This window comes from Leucoraja erinacea, chromosome 4 (assembly GCF_028641065.1).
Source record: "Leucoraja erinacea ecotype New England chromosome 4, Leri_hhj_1, whole genome shotgun sequence".
Lineage (NCBI taxonomy): Eukaryota > Metazoa > Chordata > Chondrichthyes > Rajiformes > Rajidae > Leucoraja > Leucoraja erinaceus.
Genome location: NC_073380.1, coordinates 31,131,942 through 31,154,654, shown reverse-complemented (window position 1 = coordinate 31,154,654; position 22,713 = coordinate 31,131,942). Strand labels below are relative to the sequence as shown.

The 22,713-nt window shown below is 41.4% G+C and overlaps 1 protein-coding gene across 3 annotated transcripts in view; it reads left to right on the top strand.

The window, feature by feature from the left end:
- Positions 1 to 20,506, top strand: part of LOC129696240 (serine/threonine-protein phosphatase 4 regulatory subunit 1-like) — a 60,134-nt gene extending 39,628 nt beyond the window's left edge. For all 3 annotated transcript variants that reach the window (XM_055633944.1, XM_055633945.1, XM_055633946.1), the window contains 8 exons: positions 782 to 868; positions 2,633 to 2,818; positions 4,284 to 4,445; positions 6,047 to 6,147; positions 9,090 to 9,210; positions 10,918 to 11,052; positions 15,432 to 15,573; positions 17,773 to 20,506. In XM_055633944.1, the coding sequence (XP_055489919.1) occupies positions 782 to 868; positions 2,633 to 2,818; positions 4,284 to 4,445; positions 6,047 to 6,147; positions 9,090 to 9,210; positions 10,918 to 11,052; positions 15,432 to 15,573; positions 17,773 to 17,936 (1,098 nt within the window). In that variant the 3' untranslated portion in view covers positions 17,937 to 20,506. The remainder of the gene's footprint in view (positions 1 to 781; positions 869 to 2,632; positions 2,819 to 4,283; positions 4,446 to 6,046; positions 6,148 to 9,089; positions 9,211 to 10,917; positions 11,053 to 15,431; positions 15,574 to 17,772) is intronic.
- Positions 20,507 to 22,713: the final 2,207 nt, after the last annotated feature.

Sequence of the window (22,713 nt, the reverse complement as noted above, 5' to 3'; positions counted from 1 at the left end):
ATTAAAAATTGTCCTGGCAGTAGGAAATAGATGGTTGTTTTTGTGATTTGGATGCTGGTGACAAGTGGTGTACCACAAGAATCGATGCTGGGACCTTTGCTATTATAATATATGCAAATGATTTGGATGTGGGAGACAAGATTAGTAAGTTTGTAGATGACACAGATTGGCGGGATTGTTAAGTGTCAAAGAAAGTCTTGGACTGCAGGGCGAAATCAACATGTTGGTGAAATGGGCTGAAAAATGGTAGATGGAGCTTAATCCAGACAAATGTGGGGGGCGATACCTTTATTGATTTTGCCTGGAATGGAGCAGTTCAGTTGTGAGGAGAGAATGGAGAAGCTATGTCTGTCCTCCCTGAAGAGGAGACAGTTAGGAGGGGATATGACTGAGCTATGTATATAAAATGATGAGGGGTGTAGATCGGGTGGACCGTAGGAAATATTCCCCGTAGGAAGAGATTCAGAGTATCATAAGGGGGACCACATTCATGCAGAGAGTGAAAAGTACTTGGATTGAACTACCTGAGAAAATGGTTGAAGCTGGGTCACTGAAGGCATTTAAGCAGCTAGAGGATCATTTTTAATTAAGTGCTTGGAGATAGGAATAATATGGAAGAGTGCCCAATGGTCATGGTGGATAAGTTGGGCCGGAAGGCCTATTCCTGTGCTGTACGATTTGATGTTTCGAATGTAGTCTTGCCCTTTTGTGTTCATATGTTCAGCGTTTTGGAATGTGCCCAAACCTCAGATTTGTTTCACTCTGTTGCTTCCCTCAATAGAATCTGGAAGGCAGACTTCAGTTCATCCAAGATAGTTCATGTAGAAGGCAAAGCAGCTTTGAAGACGATAAGAAATCTAAAATCCAGGTAATTCATGTTAGTGGGTAAAGATTATTAATAATAATAATAATAATGCTAAAGAATATTCTGCATCATTAACTGATTTTCATTCACCTGGCACAGTAGATGCCTGTTTTACTATGGTTAAATGTCCTAATCAAAGGTTGTGACTGGTGACCTTCCATAAATGTATACTGCAATGATGTGTAATTGGAAATCCTATGGCACTGGTTGGAAGGCGGCATTTAACAGGAGGTGGCAGTGCACTACTGACTAAGGAAGTCCTCACTGCAGTAATGAGGGAGGCTATCCTAGAAGGCTTTTCAAATTAGTGCATATGGTAGTTTAAAAACAAAATTTAGGAATAAGCTTTGTGCTTTACAAACCTCCTAAAGACTGGGGGATAGAGGTACAGGTGTGTAGAAACAAGGAGTTTCAATGCTGGTTTACAAAAAAAGACAGTGCTGGAGTAACTCTGCTGGTCAGGCAGCATCTGTGGAGAACATGGATAGGTGACATTCTGAGACTGGACCCTTTTTCAGACTGGTAGGAGCAGGCAAATCACAGAGTTGTAAACATAATAAGATTATAGTGATGAGGGATTTCCACTTCAAAATAACTGCAGTTGCCCTCACGTGAAAGGCTTACAGGGTGGAATTTTTAAAGTGCTCTTTAAATTCCAGTTTAGATCCTTGGTACCAATTTACTGCTGAGTTAAAAGTAATCAGAGACTGCTTGCAAAATCCTTTGCAAAAGAGTGTTCCATAAATTCCTGACCCTGAGAATATTTGGTTTAAATTGGCAACCCATTATTTAAAAATGGACCCCATGAGGGGAAACTTCCACCTCCATATTCACCCTGCCAACCCGCTCTGGATTTTGCATATTTCACATTTCGAAGCTTCAGAATGTGCATGCCCATCTTGTCAAACCTTAAAGGTCAGATGCTGATTTACAAAAAAAGACACAAAGTATTTGAATAACTCAGCTGGTCAGGCAGCATCCCGGTGACATTTTGGGTCTGGACTAAAGGCAATTTGCTTGTTCCAGTTTTGTAAACCTTTGTTTCCAACATTTTAACATATTTCTTTAAATAAGAAAAAGCATATAGTACTCCAAATGTGATCACACCAAACCCACATATGACTGAAGCTTCACGTACATTTGAATCCAATTCTCCCAGAATTAAGCATAAACAACTTGTTAGCCTTCCAAATATTTTGCTCTCTCATCATTTTAAAAAAAAGTCAAAATAAGCAATTTCCGCACTTTATTAGGCAATTCCCTGAACTTTACCCATTCACTTAACTTGATCACTTTGTCGTTTCCTTAAGTACCCTTCATAATTTTCTAGAGATCTGTGCCTGTTCCACAAATTTAGCAACCATACCTTTGCTGTCATCCAAATCAATTCCATAAATTGTAAAAAGTTAAGGCACCAGCATGGATCCCTGTGATTACACCCTGCCAAGTGTTTTGCAAATGCCCAAGTGGAAGTGAATGCAGGAGCATCCAGCCTATTTTTCTGGACAGCATTTGCCAGAATGTAATGCCTGAGGTCAGAAATGGGCAGTATGTAACATTGTTTTTCATTCCCATCTTGGTCTTTTGATGAAATTATGCTCCTTTTATGCTATTAATTGTATTTTAGCACTTGAATGTGTACGACAAACTAAGCATTAACTGGATGTTCACAATACTTGTCTTAGCTTTAATCATTAACTTTATTGTTGTAGAACTAGAACACTGATTTTCTTTCAAAACATTTTATTTTATTTTTAATGTGTCCAGGATGTTGTTCCACAAGCATTGCTAGATCAATACCTTTCAATGACTGATCCTTCACGTGCCCAGACTGTTGATACAGAGATTGCCAAGCACTGTGCCTACAGTCTCCCTGGTGTGGCGTTCACTTTAGGAAGGCAGAACTGGCATTGTCTGAAAAATACATACGAGACATTGGCCTCCGATATGCAGGTATAATAATGTCATCTTGAAAATAAATAGTTTTGTATGTATATACAATTTGCATTTGTCTTGATAGAAATAATTTTCCACTTATTTCTTTTCAACTGGCCTGAGAGCCTCGTCTATGGCCGGAGGTTGAGGGGAGACCTGCTCGAAGCATATAAAAGTATAAAAATTATGAGGTATAAATAAGGTGGGAACTTTTTCCCAGGATGGAAATGTCAAAGACTAGAGGGCAAAGATTTACAGTGAGAGGGGCAAAGTTAAAAGGAGATGTGCAAGCCACAGGGTGATGGATGCCAGGAATGCACTGCTGAGGATGATGGTGGTGGAGGCAGATGATAGTGGCATTTATGAGGCTTTTGGATGAGCCCGGAATGGAGGGGATATGGATTATGTGCAGACAGATAAGAGTTTGCTTCATGTTTGGTGCAAACATTGTAGGTCAAAGGGCTTGTTCCTGTACTGTTCTATGTTCTAGTTCAAAGGTGATTATTTGCATATACACCACATGAACCAGAAGAATGAAATTCTTTCTTGCAGCAGCTTTACGGGTAGTTTAGTTTAGAGATAGTGTGGAAACAGACCCTTTGGCCCACCAAGTCCGCGCCAACCAGTGACCCCTGCACACAAACGCTATCCTTCATACACGAGGGACAGTTTACAATTTTTCCAAGTCAATTAACCTACAAACCTGTACTTCTTTGAAGTGTCGGCGGAAACTGGAGCTCCCAGGGTAAACACACAAAGGTCACGGGGAGAAAGTACAAACTCCAAGCAGACAGCACCAGTAGTCAGGATCGAACCCAGGTCTCTGGTGCTGTAAGGCAGCTACTCTACCACTGCGTCACCGTGCTGCCCCAAATTTCCAGTGAAGGTCTGTGATCATTTCATAAAGGCATTTGAAAACTTTACTTGGTAAACACACAAACTAACTATCCTGTGTGAAATCAAGTTTAGCATTGTGGATACACATGGCCATCTTTGAGAAGAATAAGTTTACTGGGTCCAGGAGTAGTCCTGCTTTAGCTTGGCTTCACTTGTTTTGGGATTGCCTTCACTCCTTCCTAACTCCAGCACTAACTGATAAGTACAATTTATCTGAAATAGGGTTGAGGAAAGGAAATCCATCTGAAATAGGGTTGAAAATGAATATAGATAAGGATCTGCAAGATAAGGTGCTCGTTTGCAAAAAAAGACAATGTGCTGGAGTAACAACGGGTCGAGCAGCATCTCTGGAGAACTTGAATAGATGATGTTTGGGGTCTGGACTCCTCTCTAGAGTAGGGCCCCGACCTGAAATGTCAGCTATTCATGTTTTCCAGGGATGCTGCCTGACCCGCTGAGTTACTCCAACACTTTGGATAAAGGATAATCAGCATTGCAAACAATGGCTGAGATAAAATTATATGTTAAGGTTTAGCACTGTGTACGTTATATGCTTGCTTTAAGTATGTCTGTTTTACATTTTTAGTGGAAAGTTCGACGGACTCTTGCGTTCTCCATTCACGAGTTGGCAGTCATTCTGGGAGACGAGTTGACTGCAGCAGATTTAGTCCCCATTTTTAATGGTTTTTTAAAAGGTCTTGATGAAGTACGAATAGGAGTCCTAAAACACTTATATGACTTCTTAAAGGTAATTTCTGAATTGTATTAATTTTAATCTGTTTATGCTCTGGGAAGCTGAAATGACTGGGTAGCAGAAGATTTCAATAATTTGTCTTTCTATATCTGCAATGTAGGTTCAGTATCTCTTGTGTGGCTGAGATCGATATGGCTGCAGGGATCGAATCAAAAAATTACTTCATCCTCTGGCACTAGATTTCAATACTAAATTGAGATTTTCAATTTAACAGAAAAATCGTGGATTAATGAGGATTGCATATTGATCCAATTAAATTGAGTGATCCTTGACCATCTGTATCAGTTGTGCAGCAAGGATACAAGCCTACCAAGTCCACGCCAGCCATCTACACTCATTGCATTTTCCAGCTTTGTTTATTTAGTTTAGTTTAGAAATACAGTGTTGAAACAGGTCCTTCAGCTCACCGTGTCCATGCCAACTAGCAACCCCCGCATGCTAACACTACCCTATGTACTCTCGGGACAATGTACAATTTTACCAAGCAAATTGGCCTACAAACCTGTACGTCTTTGGCATGTGGGAGGAAACTGGAGAAAACCCATGTAGATCACGAGGAGAACATGCAAACTCCATACAGACAGCAGCCATTGGCAGGATGGAACCTGGGTATCCGACTGTACAACAGCAACTCTACCATCGTGCCGCTGTAGTTTTCTTTACCATGTCATTTAGTTGGTTATTTTTAATGTAAGGGAACCACCACTCCCTCGGGTACAGGTTCAAAGAAGGGGACATTAAGTATGAACATATTGAACCCCTGTTTACATTGCACATGAACATTTTTCAGCCGCTTCACCTGCGACAAGTCCACACATGGCCAGATGGCCAATTACAGGGAATTCCTAATATTACTGGAATGACATCTCAGCCATGAATCAAAGCCTTCATAAAATGAGAATGTAAAATGTGTGGAGCAAAATAAACTGTGTGGGGGAAAATCAGAATGCTGTGATTTCCACGCCTTCCCCCCCAACCTAAATTGTGGCTAGCTGGACTGCGCCACTATTACACTTGAGCTTGTAAATGCTTGCACATTAGTATTGAGTCAGTATGGGGGGAAAAGTAATCCACTCGCCAATAAATATTCACTGAGTATTTAAGTATTGTTAGTAGACTAAGTTAATAACTGCTAGCAATTTTGAATTAGTAGATAGTTCAATGTCACTTAAAGAATGTTACCTTACAATGGTACTGAAGAATTTCATTATTCTATCTGGGACATATGACAATAAAACTCTCTTGACACTTGTCATGTGTACCAAAGTACCGTGATTTATTTGCATGCAATTCAGTGACAATCCTACTATACATTTGGCACCATCATACTAAGTACAATAGTGTAAGGTAGCAGACCACATTGAGTCAGTACACAAGAGTTGCCATGTTTTGGGTGCCATCTCGTACCCCTCAAGTCATAGATGAATTTGTAAACTTTAAATATTGAACTCATTTTTGAGAACTAATTTTGAAAACTTGAGTATTTTAATATCTGCACTAGTGAAATGTAGCTTTTATTCCATTGTTTATTATTGTCGGGATACTTATTCCTTTCAAATTGTTTGTCTTCAAATTATTTTTGTTTTGTTCCACAGTTGCTTCAAACAGAAAAAAGAAGGGAGTACCTTTCTCAGCTCCAAGAATTTATGGTAACAGATAACAGCAGGAATTGGCGCTTCAGAGCTGATCTTTCCGAGTATGTGTTTCTACGAACAAATATTTGAACATTCAGTAACTTAGATGTATTTTTCACTCGGCATGAATGCACTTATTTTGAACATATGTGTAGTCAGTCAATTTTTTTTTGTCACAAACACCTGAAGGTGCAGTGAAATGTTTGAATATAAATTCGAACAATTTCGAATAGTGCTAAACTTTTGCATGTAATTGGAGCTGCACTGATCCAAGTTTTTGGAGTCTTCCAACATTTCAGATTGCCTGGTAGTTAGGTTTTGGAATATAGGTGGTGAGTTGTTCACTATCACTATCCAGCTTCAAACATGTTAGAACTGCCAGGTTGTGTGTGTATTCGGGCCGATGAGATTGATTTTGGTCCTTAGTTGGTTTCAGGATGTCGGTGATGTTAAATGGAATTAGTTAAACCCCTGAATATCCTTACACCAATCTAGCACTAACTTTTGGAGTCCATAATCAATGCATACATAACTAAAACTCTCACCTTGTTATCTTCTGGTTTGCATTGTTTTTGCATTTGTGCAAAAACGGTACATGATAGCGCTACAATTTTTCCCCACCTTACCATTCTTCTGTGCTCCAAGTGCAACAAATTTTGTTCCGATTGGTGGTATATTTTAAAAGTTATTAAGGTTTTAAAAAATCTTAAAAACCGGGCGAGATCCACTTCCTGCACAATCGGCGCATTGATTGGCCGCGTCCGCTGTCGGACACCGGCGGCGCCAGCCTCTTCCCGGTATATCTTCCGGTTGGCGCAGCCTTCGATTGCCGCGGCCTCCGGTCAGATGAGCGGCAACCTCGAGATCCTGGGATGGTGAGGAGAGAGAATGGGGGTAATAGAGGGAGAGGAGGGGGAACGGAGGGAGAGGGGGGGAAATGGGGGGGTGGTGAGGAGGGACACTGGGGGGATTGAGGGAGAGGAGGGGGTAGGGAGGGAAAGTGGGGGAGGTGAGGAAGGACACAGGGAGAGGGAGGGGAAAGGGGGAGGTGAGGGAGTGTGGAGAGGAGGGGGAGGTAGGGTGTGGGAAATAGAGGAAGAGGAGGGCAGTGGATGATAGAGTGATCGGAGGAGGGTAGGGAGGGGAGAGGAGTTATTGCGGGAGGGAGTGACTGGGGGTAGGGGAAAAGGGGGGGAGGGAAGGAGGAGAGGGGGGGGGGACAAGAAGAGGGAGGGTGAAGAGGAGGGGAAGGGAGTGCTGAGGATGAGGGGAAATGAGTCACGCCTGCGCATTTAGGGGCTATGGTTGAGTGGCGGAATATTGCGTTGGGGAACCAGGCCTCCAGTGTGACAGAGACCCAACAGGTCCCACTTAGTCTAGTATATGATACAATTTAAATTACATATGTAAATCAGGGGTGTAGGAAAGAACTGCAGATGCTGGTTTAAATCGATGGTAGACATAAAATGCTGGAGTAACTCAGCGGGTCAGGCAGCATCCCTGGAGAGTTGGAATGAGTGACGTTTCAGGTCGAGATCCTTCTTTTGTCACCTATTCCTTCTCTCCAGGGATGCTGCCTGACTCGCTGAGTTACTCCAGCATTTTGTGTAAATCAGGGGTGTCCAGTGTAACTTTTTAAAAAGCAAACCTGTTTGATAAATGAAATGATATTGAAGGGAATATAGTCGATACAGTAGCTGTCTAGTTGTTGAACTATTTGACACGGGTTGTTGGGGGAAAATTTAGGTGTTTCCATTACAAACACAGCTGACAGCATATAATGAAAGGCTCTGGTAAGTAACAAGGAGGGTTATAATAGACTTCAAAGTTTAAGGTCAGTCAAATGAACTAGGGAATACATTTTGACTATCATTTGAAGTGGGTGAGCAGACACTTCCTTGAGGATGTGCTAAGGATCTGAGTGCAAGTTCGTGCTTGTGATATTTCAGAAGTAAGATTTATCTGTTCTTTTTCTTGATTTGATGTTAGAACAGTTGGAGCAGAGTTCCAATCCAGATATGGGCAAATGCCCCACCAGACTGAAAGCCTCCCTGTAATCCATCCGACCCCCGAATCACCTTCTCCCCTAATTGCAAAGTATATTACTCTGGAAGTAATTACTTTTAAAAATCTGCATTGAATCATATAAAATTAATGAAAAATCAAAATTCAAGCTACTGATTTTCTAAGATGTTTTATTGTGGTTAAAAGATGCATCTCGGATGGGTGAACTGCTCCTTATGGTAGAAGGCAAGTTAACGTGTGCATAGCCTCCTGGTCAATGTGAGAATCTTTCCAGAGACACTGGCTTTTCCCAATGGAGAAATGTGATGCAAAACAATGTGTTTTTATTTTCTTGCACTCTTTTTAAAATATATATTTATTTATATTTATATTTATATATATATATATATATTTATATATTTTTTGTGTGTGTGTGTATATATCTATATTTATATATATATTTATGTATTTATATATATATATATTTGTGTGTGTATGTAGATAGAGAGATAGAGAGAGAGAGAGAGATAGATATAGATAGAGAGATAGATATAGATATAGATAGATATAGATAGAGAGATAGATAGATAGATAGAGATAGATAGATATATAGATAGATATATATATATGTCCCCTTGCTGTCTTTTATTTTTCTCCTCTTATATTGTCATCTTATTTCTTTGATAACGTTTTCTTATTCCTCTCTTCCCTCCTCCCTCACTCCACAAACTTAGTCATAGAGGCATGCAGCACAGAAACTGACCCTTCAGCCCAATTCCCCAAGCGGGACAAGATGCCCTATCTAAGCTAAACTTTTCCTATCCATGTATCTGTCGACAAGTGTGTCTAAAGTGCTGTATCTACCTCCTCTGGCAAATTGATCCATAGACACACTACCTGTGATTTGCAAACTTAATTTGCATGCAATACGGTGTTTTATGTTTGCATGCTATGTTTCTTCATTACAGGTGTAGTTTTTGACAATTTAACTTAATTTCAGACAACTTATTTTGCTGCTGGAACTGTACAACCCCAAAGATGTGTATGACTATCTGCGCCCCTTATCTCTCAGCCTCTGTGCGGATAAGGTATCTTCAGTCCGATGGATTGCCTACAGACTGGTAAGTTGAACAACTGCTGATGGTGAAACACCTGTAATCTCTTTAACAATGCACAATGTAACTATATTTCCATCCTCAAAGACACTAGTTTGATTTAAGTCTGAGCAAAATGTTTCACATTGAACAGGATTTGTTGAGGGATTAAATGAAGATTGGATCTGAACCAGCCAGTCAACTTGGAGTACCTGTTATTTAGACTGTGACAAGACAACATTATGGATGCTATCAATCTGAAATTAAAAATGTAGTCATGGAAATAATGTGCAGTTTCTGCAGCGTTAGAGAATTAGTAAAAGGCAGAAGCTGTAGATGCGGAAAATCTGAAGTAAAACAGAAAAATGCAGGAAATCCTCAGCTGATCAGGCAGGATGTGCAGGAAGATAAATATTTTGGGTCAACGATATTTTGTCAGAATGGTGTGAGCTTTTTATCGGGACTCTAGATGAAAGACGACTCATTGATCTGAAAATGAAAAGGAACCTCAGATGCTGGTTTATACCTATAAAAAGGCAGTGCTGGAATAATTCAGTGGGTCAGGCATCATCTCTGTTCTGCAGAGATGCTGGCTGATCTGAGTTACTCCAGCATTTTGTTTCTCAATGTTAACTGTTTCTTCAACCACGGAGTGTATCTGGCTTAAGTTTCCAACATTGTGTGTTTTTATTTTGTTCATTGTAAGTGTTGTAGAATGCCTTGTAGCCATGGAACTACATTTTAGGAAATGGAGCATCTAATCCTCTTTTAACAGTCATAATGTTAAGATATGTCACAGTGTTTGTGCCCATTAATTTCAAAGATTTATCACTATTGCAAGTAAAGGTTTCAGTCATTTACAGGCAGGTTATTATAGTTCAACACTTCCATAAATTATAGGAGCAGAATTAGGCCATTTGGCCCGTCAAGTCCACTCCACCATTCATGGTTGATCTATCTCTTCGTCTCAACCCCATTCTCCTGCCTTCTCCCCACAACCCCTGACACCCGTACTAATTGAGAATCTGCCAATCTCTGCCTTAAAAACATCCATTGACTTGACCTCCACAACCTTCTGTGGCAATGAATTCCACACATTCTCCACCCTCTGACAAAATGAATTTGTCATCATCTCCTTTCTAAAGGTCCTTTCTAAAGACTAAAACAAAAAAAACAGAGTAGCAACATAGCGCTGCTCCTTTTAGAATGATGTTGAAACATCCAATGGTTAGCAGTGCAACTAGTCCAATATTGTTGTTGTCCCTCATTGCTACATTATATTTGATTCTTCAAAAGTGATTTAAACCCTTCAGGTAGCTTGTAAACTGATAGCATCTTGAGGAGCAAAAAAAGAAGGATGTGAGATATAATAGTAATAACTAATTTGCCTGCAATGTGATGGATTCTCATTCTAATGAAAGGGCCTAAAACATGATTTCTATTTTTGTCTTCACATGTGCTTCCTCGCATGAATATTTCCAGCTTTGTTTTATTTCATCCAGCTTGCATGCTGTTGCACAGTTATAAATGTTAGCACCCTAGCTGCCTTTTCTTAACAAGCATTAAACACCATGATGCTCGTTTAAGTGTCATTTTTCTCGTTGGTGCTGTTAATTCTTCGCCAGGTGTTCCTGTAAATTCACAACCTTAAACTTTAGACTTAAGAAATGATGTTTATTTCTGGCACGAAAACTGACTGGTTGACTGGTTATTGATTAAACGTCTCCTTTACAGGTGAGTGAGATGATCAGAAAATTTTATGCAGCTTCAACTCCTGCTTTAGCGGTGGACTTGATCAATGAACTTGTTGATAAGTTTTGCCACAGTGTGAAGTGGTCAGGTCGTCAAGCCTTTGTCTTTGTCTGCCAGGTAAGAAAGTCCAGTTTGTCATGAACGAGCTTGGTTCTGCTCTCAACTATAAGAGTAGTTTACATAGAGCATGCAATTAAGCCTACATTCTGGGCAGAATTACTGGCACTACATTAACACTTTTTGGAGTATACATATGGCATCTTGCAGCTTGGAGGCCATTTGGCCCAGCATTGCTTATCACCAATTTGGAATTATGGGTAAATAGGCAAGAAAACTGTGTCATTTCAAGGTACAATTATTAAAAAATTCTGCATATAAGGGGCGCTGTCCCCTTTTACCCTCGTCGGGGGCGTTGCCCCTTGGAATCCTACCAGGGGGCAATGGCCCCTGGATCCCCATTTCTCTTCCTCTTTTTTTCCAGTTTTTTCTTATCTCATGCCTGCAGAAGGGTACACCCATATGATGATGAATTAATGAAATGTTGCTGTGCTTGTTTGATCTGGCTGAAATGCGAGTCGCGAGCAATTAGGCCGTGGGCCGAGCATCGAAAATGTATCTAGAATTTAACTTTCGTGACCCATGACTGCTACTTGAAATTTGGCACAGATTAGATAAAATATAATTGAGAAGGAATTCATAACTGGTCAGTGTCAAAAGTTGGATACTAATTAATTAAGCTAATTAGAAAATTAGATCGAAAAAGTAACAGCGCCATCTAGTGCTTAATGCTCATATTGCTCTATGGGGAGCCTAAAGTCCCCTGTCCCACTTAGGAAACCTGAACGGAAACCTTGGGTGACCTTTAGGGAGAGAAGGAGCGGAGACAGTTTTAAGAAGTTTAATAAAGTTAGCGGGCATTTTACCTGCCGGCGGATCTTCTAGGTCCTGAAAACCAAAGATCCTACAGGATCTTTGCTGAAAACTCCAATGAGCCAATCAAAATGGCTGGTCAGCGAAGGAGATTGCCTTCGACAGCCTGTAAGTAAATAGCATCCCCAATCCACTGGCTTTGACCAAATGGCAACCTATTTTTAGTCGAGGCCGGTTTTGATTTTGTTGAAATGATCGCAGGAACATAGAAGAAGCCTCGACTACGCGGAAACCACTTCAACCATTAGGGAGAGTGACCAAAATCTCAGGGAACCTCACGGAAACCTTGGGTGGGGCGCAAGGTCACCAGAGGTTTCCGTTCAGGTTTCCTAAGATAAGGAGACAGGGGCTTTATTCTGTGCTGCGGTCTATTTAAACCATATATAATACCATATACATATGTAGATGTAGATATATATATATATAGAGATAGAGATAGAGATAGAGATAGAGATATATATATATATAGAGATATATATATATAGATATATATGTGTGTGTAGATATATATAGATATATACATATGCATGTACATGTACACGTACATTACATTAATAAACTGTTTACAGCGCCCCTTCAAAGGGCCTCAAAAACGCTAGGGAATAGAAATAGGTTTTAAGCCTCGATTTAAAGGAGTCGATGGAGGGGCAGTTCTGATGAAGAGAGGGATGCTGTCCCACAGTCTAGGTGGGGCTGTAACTGCAAAAGCGCGGTCGACCCTGAGCTTAAACCTAGATCTTGGGATAGTCAGTAGCCCCAAGTCGGCCGTCCTGAGGGACCTGGAGGTAGAATGGTGGGTTAGAAGATTTTTGATATAGGAGGGGGCAAGCCCATTAAGGGCTTTGTATACGAATAAGAGGAGCTTGAAGTTGATTCTGTACCGTACTGGGAGCCAGTGGAGAGAGACCAGAATTGGGGTGATGTGGTCCCTTTTACGGGTACCAGTCAGGAGTCTCGCTGCGGCATTTTGTTCCAATTGCAGGCGGGACAGGGATGATTGGCTGATGCCAGTGTATAGGGAGTTGCAGTAGTCAAGGTGGGAGGAGATGAATGCGTGGCTGATTTTTTTTTCCAAGGTCGTCGAATTGGAGGAATGTAGTTTGATTTTAGCTATGGTACGAAGCTGGAAGAAACTTGCTTTTACCACAAATTTGACGTGAGTCTGACTGGAGGTGCACGTTGAGTGAGACTGCTGCAGAGGTCCCAGGTTTCACCAGCTCCTGAACCCGCCTAATTAATGGGTCAGGGCTGATCCTGTGCACTCCCTAACCCTAAGCCTTAACCCGAAATCATCCAGCCCGCAGACATATTTTATTTCAATTAGTTTTCGCGACCTGGGAATTGCAGACAGAACTGCTAGCGGACCTGGGCGCTACAGTCAGTCTCGGGGCAGGCGAGCCGACCTGTACGCGAGGCTACCTGGGAACTGCAGGTCCTTCGGCCCACCGTGTCCATGCCGACCAGCAATCACCCTGTAGAGTAGCCCCATTCAGCACACTAGGGACAATTTACAATTTACTGAAGCACTTAACCTACAAACCTGCACGTCTTTCGAGTGTGGGGTAGGCGAGCTGACCTGGGCGCTACAGCCTTTCCCGAGTGGTTCTACTGCAACATGTTTCACAAAACATGGGGGAGATTGTCCCCCACCTCTCAAAACATGGGACAGGCTTCCGTCCGTGTGTCCGTCCTGTCCCGTCCCCCCAGGATTTCCGCCCATGGTAAGTACATGGGCCCTGCAGTCGGAGCACTTCTCGGCAAATGATCGCAGGCAGCTCTGCGATTAGATGTTAAAGAAAACTCTTCTTTGACTTCAACAAGCTGACATTAGTGACAATTTTTTATTTAATTTGTTCAGGAAAGACAAAGTTAAAGTCCTCAACTTCAGCCTCAAGATCTCATATCTCACATTATAAGAGGTTAAAATTTAATTAATTATGTCCATGCAGGTTAATTTTCATAAATTCTGATTTTTAGCTCTTACCTTTCCGTTCCAGTTGCTTCACAATGTTTCACTGGTCCCACGACTTGGCTGTCCTGTTTGTGGTGCAGCACCTTAGCAGCGACTTTGCTTTCCAGACTTCTTCCACTTCTATCCACTTATGGGCCTGTCCCACTTGGGCGACTTTTTAAGTGACTGCAGGAGACTATGCAGTCTCCACATGTTCGCGGGTGGTTACTGGGGAGTCGCCTTCATAGTCGTGAGGAGTTCCTGCATTCTGGGAACTAGTCGCGGCCTCATTATGGGCGCCGCAAATTTTTCAACGTGTCGAAAAATTAGGGGCGACTAGAATGAAGCCGCCATGGAGAGTAGCGAGAATTTACGTACCGTAGATGGGTCGCGAGGTCCTGGCGGGTTGCCAGGGGGGTTGAAGGTTCACCGGTGCTAACTGGTGAATTTCATTGGCTCATTGGAGAGGGAAAAAACGTAAGCAGTAGTTTTCAGAACCGAGGATAACCGACTGGAAATGTTAATGTCCGCCGTGCTTCACAGCCGTGTATCTCTGGATTCTTAAAAGTTGTCTCCATTCCTTCTGCCCCTTCCCCCTCTACGCCCTTTTAAAGGATTTACCGTACACTGTGCTTGGCCGTCTTAATTACAGCACCAACCTTCCTGTTCATCACGGTGTGTCAGTATCACCTTGGCTTTGCACCGTGTGAATTCGTTATACAGCGCTCCCCCCGCTTGTCCTGTCCCCCGCCTGCATAACGGGCTGATGACGGAAGCGATGTGTGTGTGTGTGTGTTCCACTCGCCGTTCCAGTTGACTGTTTTTCAGGTGACTACCAGCAACTTGATAGTCGCCGGCAGTCGTCTGAGAAATCGCCTAAGTGGGACAGGCCCATTAGCTGCACATTCTTCAGACTTCTTAATGCTTTTCTCACTAAATTCAATTACCTTGCTGTGAGTTTCGACGACATGTATTGCACAGAAGACCAAAGAATCTTCATCGGAATCTCCTGTAACACTAGCATCAGTAGAAATACTCTCCGCCATGATGTGCGCTCCCTGCCGAGCTAACCTGAAACAAAGCTTGTGCTGAGTCAATTGGCGTCTGACTCGATGTCAAACATGCTTTGATTGGACAATTACTACTTGGAAAATTGGAGGTTTTTCTCATATATTAAAAATATGTGCCGGTTTTGTTCTTGACGTGTTTCAGGTATGATTTCTATAATATTATTACACAATATGTTATAAATACGGGTAGATACGTGATTTGGGTCACGAAATGAAACAAAAAAGCACCTCTGCCAACGGTCTACAATGTGGTTGAGTATTAATGCCCCTGAACAGAGAAGGCATTTTGGGAATGAACAGTAAATGGCATCATTGCCAATGACATCACCATCTTATTAACAAATGCTACATTTCTGTAATTAGTGTCATGCCCCAGTGTGTTGGAGCTCATCAACTGATATAATGTGGTGTAATGGGTAAAGATGACTTAATGCCATTTCTTTTGGAACTGAAGAGCTTTCACTGTTCCAGTCAGTCTTGCTTCATACACACTAACATTAGACGTTCAGGGTAGATTTTTCTCAGTGTAATATTTTCAATTGCAGGCGGTGATTGAAGATGATTATATCCCAATCGAACAATTTGCTGAGCATTTGATGCCACATTTGCTACAGCTGGCATCTGATCCTGTGGCAAACGTCAGAGTACTGTTAGCAAAAACTTTGAGGCAAACCCTAATGGAAAAAGGTAGGGTCCACTTCTCCATCTGCAGTATCGTTCTCGCTGTAACTTCTTTTTTTTAAAATATATGTGTTTGGAATTAAAATTTAAAAACATTGCTATCTTCCTAATTAATGGCAAGAACGGTCCACATTTGAAACTGGAATTGTGTAAAGGAACTGTAGATACTGGTTTACACCGAAGATAGACATAAAATGCTAGACTAACTCAGCGGGTCAGGAAGCATCTCTGGCGGAAAAGGAATAGGTGACGTTTCGGGCCGAGACACTTCTTCAGACTGAAGCAGGGAAGAGGTCTAAAGGAAGATCTCGACCTGACATGTCAATTATTCCTTTTCTCCAGGGATGCTGCCTAACCTGGAGTTGCTCCAGCTTTTTCTGTCTATCTTCCGCTTCAAACCAGAAAATATTCAAGGCTGATCTGATTAGATATGTTTTTGTATTTCATTATTTGTCATCAAAGTTGTTGTCTCCTAAGCTAATCGCCATTAAACATCATCTGTCTTCCACAAACGTTAAACCTCTTTCCTTTTGCACCCACAAATAATATCAACCTCAACAGGTTTGGAGCAACAAGGTTAATGGAGAGAAAGAAGAACTCCTTAATGGGATGTTGTATTGGCGTACAGTTGATCAGTGAGGGACAGGTAACATAGATGTCCATGTGAACATTTTGGTGTTCTCAAATTTCACTTGCTTAAAAAAATATTTCTTCTGAAGGACTGTACAGTGTGTGGCATGTCCTCCATAATGTTTGGGACAAAAACCCATCATTCATTTATTTGCCTCTGTACTCCACAATTTGAGATTTGTAACAGAAAAAAAATCACGTGGTTAAAGTGCACATTGTCAGATTTTAATAAAGGCCATTTTTATACATTTTGGTTTCGCCATGTAGAAATTACAGCAGTGGTTATACAGTCCCTTCTCCCCCCCCCCCCCCCCCCCATTTCGGGGCACCACAATGTTTGGGACACAGCAATGTAATGTAAATGAAAGTGGTCATGTTTAGTATTTTGTTGCATATCCTTTGCATTCATGGACATCACCAGTTGCTGGTTATCTTCTGGATGCTCTGCCAGGCCTGTATTGCAGCTATCTTTGGCTTATGCTTGTTTTGGGGGCTAGTCTCCTTCAGTTTGCTCTTGCTATCACTCTGATATAAGTTAATCTTCGTCTCATCTGTCCACAATATCTTTTTCCAGAACTGTGGTGGATCTTTTAAGTAATTCTTGGCAAACTAACCAGGCCACCCTGTTTTTGCGGCTAACCAATGGTTTGCATCTTGTAGTGTAGCCTCTGTATTTCTATTCATTAAGTCTTCTGCGGACAGTGGTCATTGACAAATCCACACCTGACTCCTGAAGAGTGTTTCTGATCTGTCGGTCAGGTGTTTGGGGATTTTTTTTAATTAGCTGTGGAGGTCTCCCTTGGTCTGCCAGTCCCTTTGCGGTTACTAAGCTCTCCAGTACTCCCTTTCTTCTTAATGATGTTCTAAACAGTTGATTTTGGTAAGCCTAAGGTTTAGCTGATGTCTCTAACAGTTTTATTCTTGTTTCTCAGTCTCATAATGGCTTTTTGACTTTCATTGTCATAACTTTGGTCCTCATGTTGATAAACAGCAATAAAAGTTTCCAAAGATGATGGAAAGACTGGAGGAAAGACTAGGTGCTGAGAGTTCTCTTATACTTGCATTAAGGAGGCATTTAAACACGATTACAATTACAAACACCAGTGAAGCCATGTGTTCCAAACATTATGGTGCCTGAAATGGGGGGACTATGTATAAACACAGCTGTAATTTCTACATGGTGAAATCAAAATGTATAAAAATACCCTTTAATAAAATCTGACAATGTGCACTTTAACCACATGTGATTTTTTTGCTTCTAGTATAAATCTCAAATTGTGTAGTACAGAGACAAATAAACGATGGGTCTTTGTCCTAAACATTATGGAGGGCACTGATTTTTGTTCATGACTCCTACAGTCTTTGGAAATGACACTAGGGCAGGTGCAACACTAGGAAAGATTTGGAGGCTTGTGGGCAAGGCGCAGGCAAGTGGGACTAGCTCAGTTAAACAACTTGGTTGGCATGGACAAGTTGGGCAGAGTGGTCTACTTCCATACTGCTTACTCTGAGGATGAAGAAGCTAGCTCTTGTTTTACCAAACCACTGGTTTTATCTATTATTACTCTTTTACAGAATATTTTCTGAATTCTGGCAGTTCTCAGCAGGAAGCCGTAGAGCAAACTGCAATGGCATTGCAGGCAGATCAAGACCGGGATGTCCGATACTTTGCCAGTGTACACCCCAACAACACGAAGCTTGGTGACGATGCTATGAGCACAGCTTCCTCCACGTATTAAAATCGGCGCATGTTCTCCATGTTATCAGACTACAGACTGGGAGTCCCTGACAAGTGCTTTAAACAAATGCATCTACTGGAACCTGCTGATGGAGTGCTCCAGAATACAGCAAGATATCTATTCAATAGATCGAACCATGGGATTTTACAAACACAGTGACCTGTCCCAGCCCTTGAATAACACTGAGATTCAGTTAGACTCTTGCTAGTCGTGGGTGCGTGACTTCCATTTTATGCATTTTGACGACTGAAAAGTTCTCAGAGGATTATACCACCGAAGCCTTAAACTCCTGCATCAAACTAGAAATCTGGAACACCTGGAGACTCCTTCAATGAGGGATTATCCATGTTGAGTCTTAGCATTCTTTCCAGAAAATGTTATAAGAATGTTACTGACAATTTTACTCTATAAGCAACAATTAACTGCATTTACAAAGAATATGAACCAGTAAAGTTAATGCGTATTTATCTTAATGCTGATTCAGAACAGTTTTTCTTTATCTGTACTGGTTAGAGGTTTTACTTTTGTACCGGATCAATTATACCTCATTTAATTTGAACACGGACATTAGGGTTGTTTTGGGTTCTTACTGTTGCCCATTCATATTACAGCAAATTTCAATCTAGTGGGTATGAAAATATGGCTGCCACTGTTTTGCATTGACTCTCTTTAACCAACTTGTTTATAACTTCTAGTGGGTTTTGTTCTACCTACTTTGACTGTTGCACAGGACTTAACAGAAGTAACATGGAAAGAAATAAGAGGAGGAAATGTATGCATACCTGCAAAATGCTTTTTAGATTCTTGGTCCTAGCCATGTGAGGGGTTGGTGTGCACCCTGCCAAATTGACCTCAATTTCATACCTCTGGCTGAGATGCACTTGATTTAACTTTAGATGCTGAAGAACTTTTTTCCTTTGTTTAGTTTGGTGTGAACTTCAGGAATTGGACTTATTGAAATTTACATACAAATCAGACTTCAAATGATACCTGGGATCTTTTTACTTCTCTTCGCTCAAGATATGGACAGGATGATTCCCCAGCTTGGTGGAGAGGAGGGAAAGAGACCAGCAAGTCTGAGTAACTGCCACTGGACAGCTTTTGTCCATGTGAGGCAGTTTTGATTTCATAACTTTCCACTATATGTAGATTCTGTTCTTAGTTCTGACAGCCATCTTGTTTCAAGCTGATGGTGATTGTGCCTTAGTGGCAGCCTCCTGAGGTCTGTCTCAATTGACTCGGTTCTTTGGCCTCTGGTCACTGGCAGCCTACAGTGAATCCTGGGTGGCTTCCAGTAACAAGCATATATTGAACTTGTCTTCCATTCTTGCACGTCTTTCTAAACTTTCAGGCTTAGTTCTAATTTTAACATCCATCGAAGGGTCACATTGGCTGCAAACTGTAGATGGAATGGCAGATTCTGATCAATCCCAGGAACTCGGACCATTCATTAAACAAGTTTGGGGTGAGATTGGCTAATTATGAAGTGGATATTGTCATCTTGAATAGCTCTTTGTACAGTGGCCAGCTCGTGAGCTCTCATGTGGTGGCTTCCCTATTGTCTATCTGAAGAATTGGTGTTTATTCCTCCCCCACACCCACCTCAAGCCTTGCTGTTGTGGCCTGAAAGTGTAAATGTGGTAAGTAATTTGGTATTGCTGTGTTCCAGATCATCCCGCAGCTGTCAGTCATCAATGTCCCACCTCCAATTCCGGCACGGGTGTTGTATATCTGTTAGTGGGGGTTGAATGTCTAAAGACAACATTGTGGATTACCAACGGGTCTCCCTTATTGTTTGAATGAAATTCAACCTCCCACACATTAATTGCTCACTATGTCTGTTAGTCTGCCTAATCTCAGGTGGACGCACCTTGAGTTGAAAACTAGTGGCTCGATGGGTCTTGCCTCACTTCAGTTTGAGGCCTCGTGTAGCTACCTTGGGTAAAAGGATCTCATTCCAGACAAATTGGCTTTCATGTACAGCAGGATCGAGAATGTTCATCTGATGCTCTGCACAATTAACAATGTTATTAAGCAGAATTGATCTCTTGCATCCACCCCTTCCCTATGACCATCACTACTTGCATCACCAAGGAGAAATCAAGAGTTGATCCGTTCCAAGCATGGATCTTGGACTTATTTTGGGGAAATGAGGTGTTGCCGTTGGCAAGTAATCTTAATATCACATGCTGCAAAGTGTGAGAAGTAGTCAGATTTCTGCAAGTTTGAATGTGTGCAGTTGGAACTCGCACAGGCTTGGGCTCAGCATTAACACTACAAAGTAGTTAATCATTTTAAAGTACAGCACATTTCTGTGTGTGTCATGCAGAATTGTCTTTTTCATGCTGGTCATGTCCTGCGGAGTGAGTATGTTTGAATTGGATGAGCACACAAGCTTTAAGTCTGAAAATTCAGGTATTTTAACTTTTTATCATGATCGGCTGAATGCTGCACCTTTTTGTATGTACATATCTTGTGAGCACTCTGAGTGCCTGTTGTTGATCATGTCATAAAAAGCAGTTGTGATACAAGTTGTTCTGTACTTGTCCAAATAAAAATATGCAACCACATTTCTTCTTGTTTAAAGGTTACTGCTATGTTATTGGATTTTTATTTCCTGCAGTTGTTTCCAGAAAGCAACTGAGATTTCAGTCCCATATCTCCTAACCTCACTAATAAAATTAAATGCTGATTGATCAGTTATTGCAGTTCAGACTGGAATACTTGAACGTGAAGTTAATGTTCAACTTGTAATTTAAACTATTCTCCAGTTTTCTGTGAAACAGGCCCTTCAGCCCACAATATCTGTGCTAAACATGATGCCTATTAATCTCTTCCTGCACATAAATCTATATCCCTCCATTCTAAAACCCTCTTAAATGTCACTCTTATATCTGCCTCCACCACCACCCTTTGCAGCACATTTGGGCACCCACCAGTGTGTATATATATATTAAAAAAATATTCTTGCCCCTCGCATCTTCCAAATGTTGCCCCTCTCCTAGAAGCTGTGTGTGCCCTCTCGCCTTTGACATTTTCTCCTGGGGGAGAAAGGTTCTGATTGTCTACACTATCTGTGCCTCTCATGATTTCATATACGTCTCTCAAATCTCCCCTCCGTCTCCGATGCTCCAGAATCAAAATTTGTCCAACCTCACCTTATAGCTAATATCCTCCAATCCAGGCAGGATTTTAGTGCATTCCAGGCAGAAACTTGCACTGAAGTCACGAACAAAGTACATTTATAAACTACCTTTTGATGTAGTATGGTAGCCCAAGAGATATAATGGGGGCAAAATGACTTCCAAGGAGAGAGATGTGGAAGGGATCTTGGATTGTATATATACCCATCCGTTAAGGCATTTGGACTGGTCAGCAAGATTATCAAAAGGTACATGAGACAGTTTTTTTAATCTGTTAAATCTTAAGTTTTGGAAAATGTGTAACAGTATTTGTCGAGCCACTTATAGTACCAGGGGATGTAGATCAGGGCTTTAGGTTTGACCTGTTTTCAGGTTCATTAACTTATCCAATAGTTGTCAAATTGATTTTTTTTAAATGTTTTTCCTCATTTGTACTTCCTGCGTGTGGCATGCACAGCCTAAAGTTGTAAGTCAACTTGTTCTATTTGATTTTTTGTTTGTGCACGTCGGGTTGATTGCATTAGTCGAAACAGGTAGACCCACGTGAAATTTGCAATCTCCCACCCCTCATTTGTACTGAGTTATTAGCTCTCCAGTATTTCAGTTTTGTCATCTTCTGGAATGTTTGGTTTATGAATTTATTTGCCCATTCTCTCCAAACCCACTTGGAATCTCTTCTTCTCATCCGAGTAATTTCCTCCACCTAACTCGGTGCTATGCCAAACCATTATCTATGTATTTCTTCAAACCCAAGAAGTAAAGACATCTAGAGAATACTGTTATGTGCTACTAAACAATCCCATGGGATTCACATACCAGTTCTGGGATGATGGAAAAGGTTAGTGTAGAACCTGCAGATCTTGCCAAAAGTGTTGCAAGAGTTATGTGATGGAGAAACAAGGAACTGCAGATGCTGGTTTACACAAAAGGACAGTCCTGGAGTAATTTAGCAGGTCAGGCAGCATCTCTGGAGAACATGGATGGGTGACATTTCTGGTCAGGACACTTTAGATGGATTGTGTGGATGACTTTTTTAGTTGGTGCATGCTGTTGGCTGCTTGCACTGGGCTTCTGCATGTTCCCAGTGTGTGGACCTGAAAGTGCCTTTTCCACAGGGAACTGCCCACCTCATTGGAGCTAAGAACAGCATTTTGATAATCTCGTCCATTTTATTACCTACACGGTCTGTCTAGGATTGATGATGGTGCATTTAATACCTAGATGTTGGCCTAGGAAAAAACATTGTTTTGTGGAGATCGTACCAGTGGTATTTCCACTGTTTATTGGAGGTAAGTCAATGGGTGGAATAGAGGCGGTACAGGTAATGCTGCTACTTGCAGCTCCAGCGACCTGGGTTCAAGCCTGACTTTCTGTGCAGAGTTTGCAAGTTCTCCTTGTGATTGTATGGGTTGTCCAAGGTGCATCAGTTTCTTCCCACATCCCTAAGATGTGGATTGCTAAATTGGCTTGTGTAGTTTGCCGATGTAGATAGATTTTAGGATGATAGGGATATAAATCGGGGTATGGGATCGCCCTGTGGACAGCATTGGCTTGATGGGTTAAATGGCCTAAGAAGTAGTCATAAGGGCAGCTGAAATACAGTGCCCTCCATAATGTTTGGGACAAAGACCCAT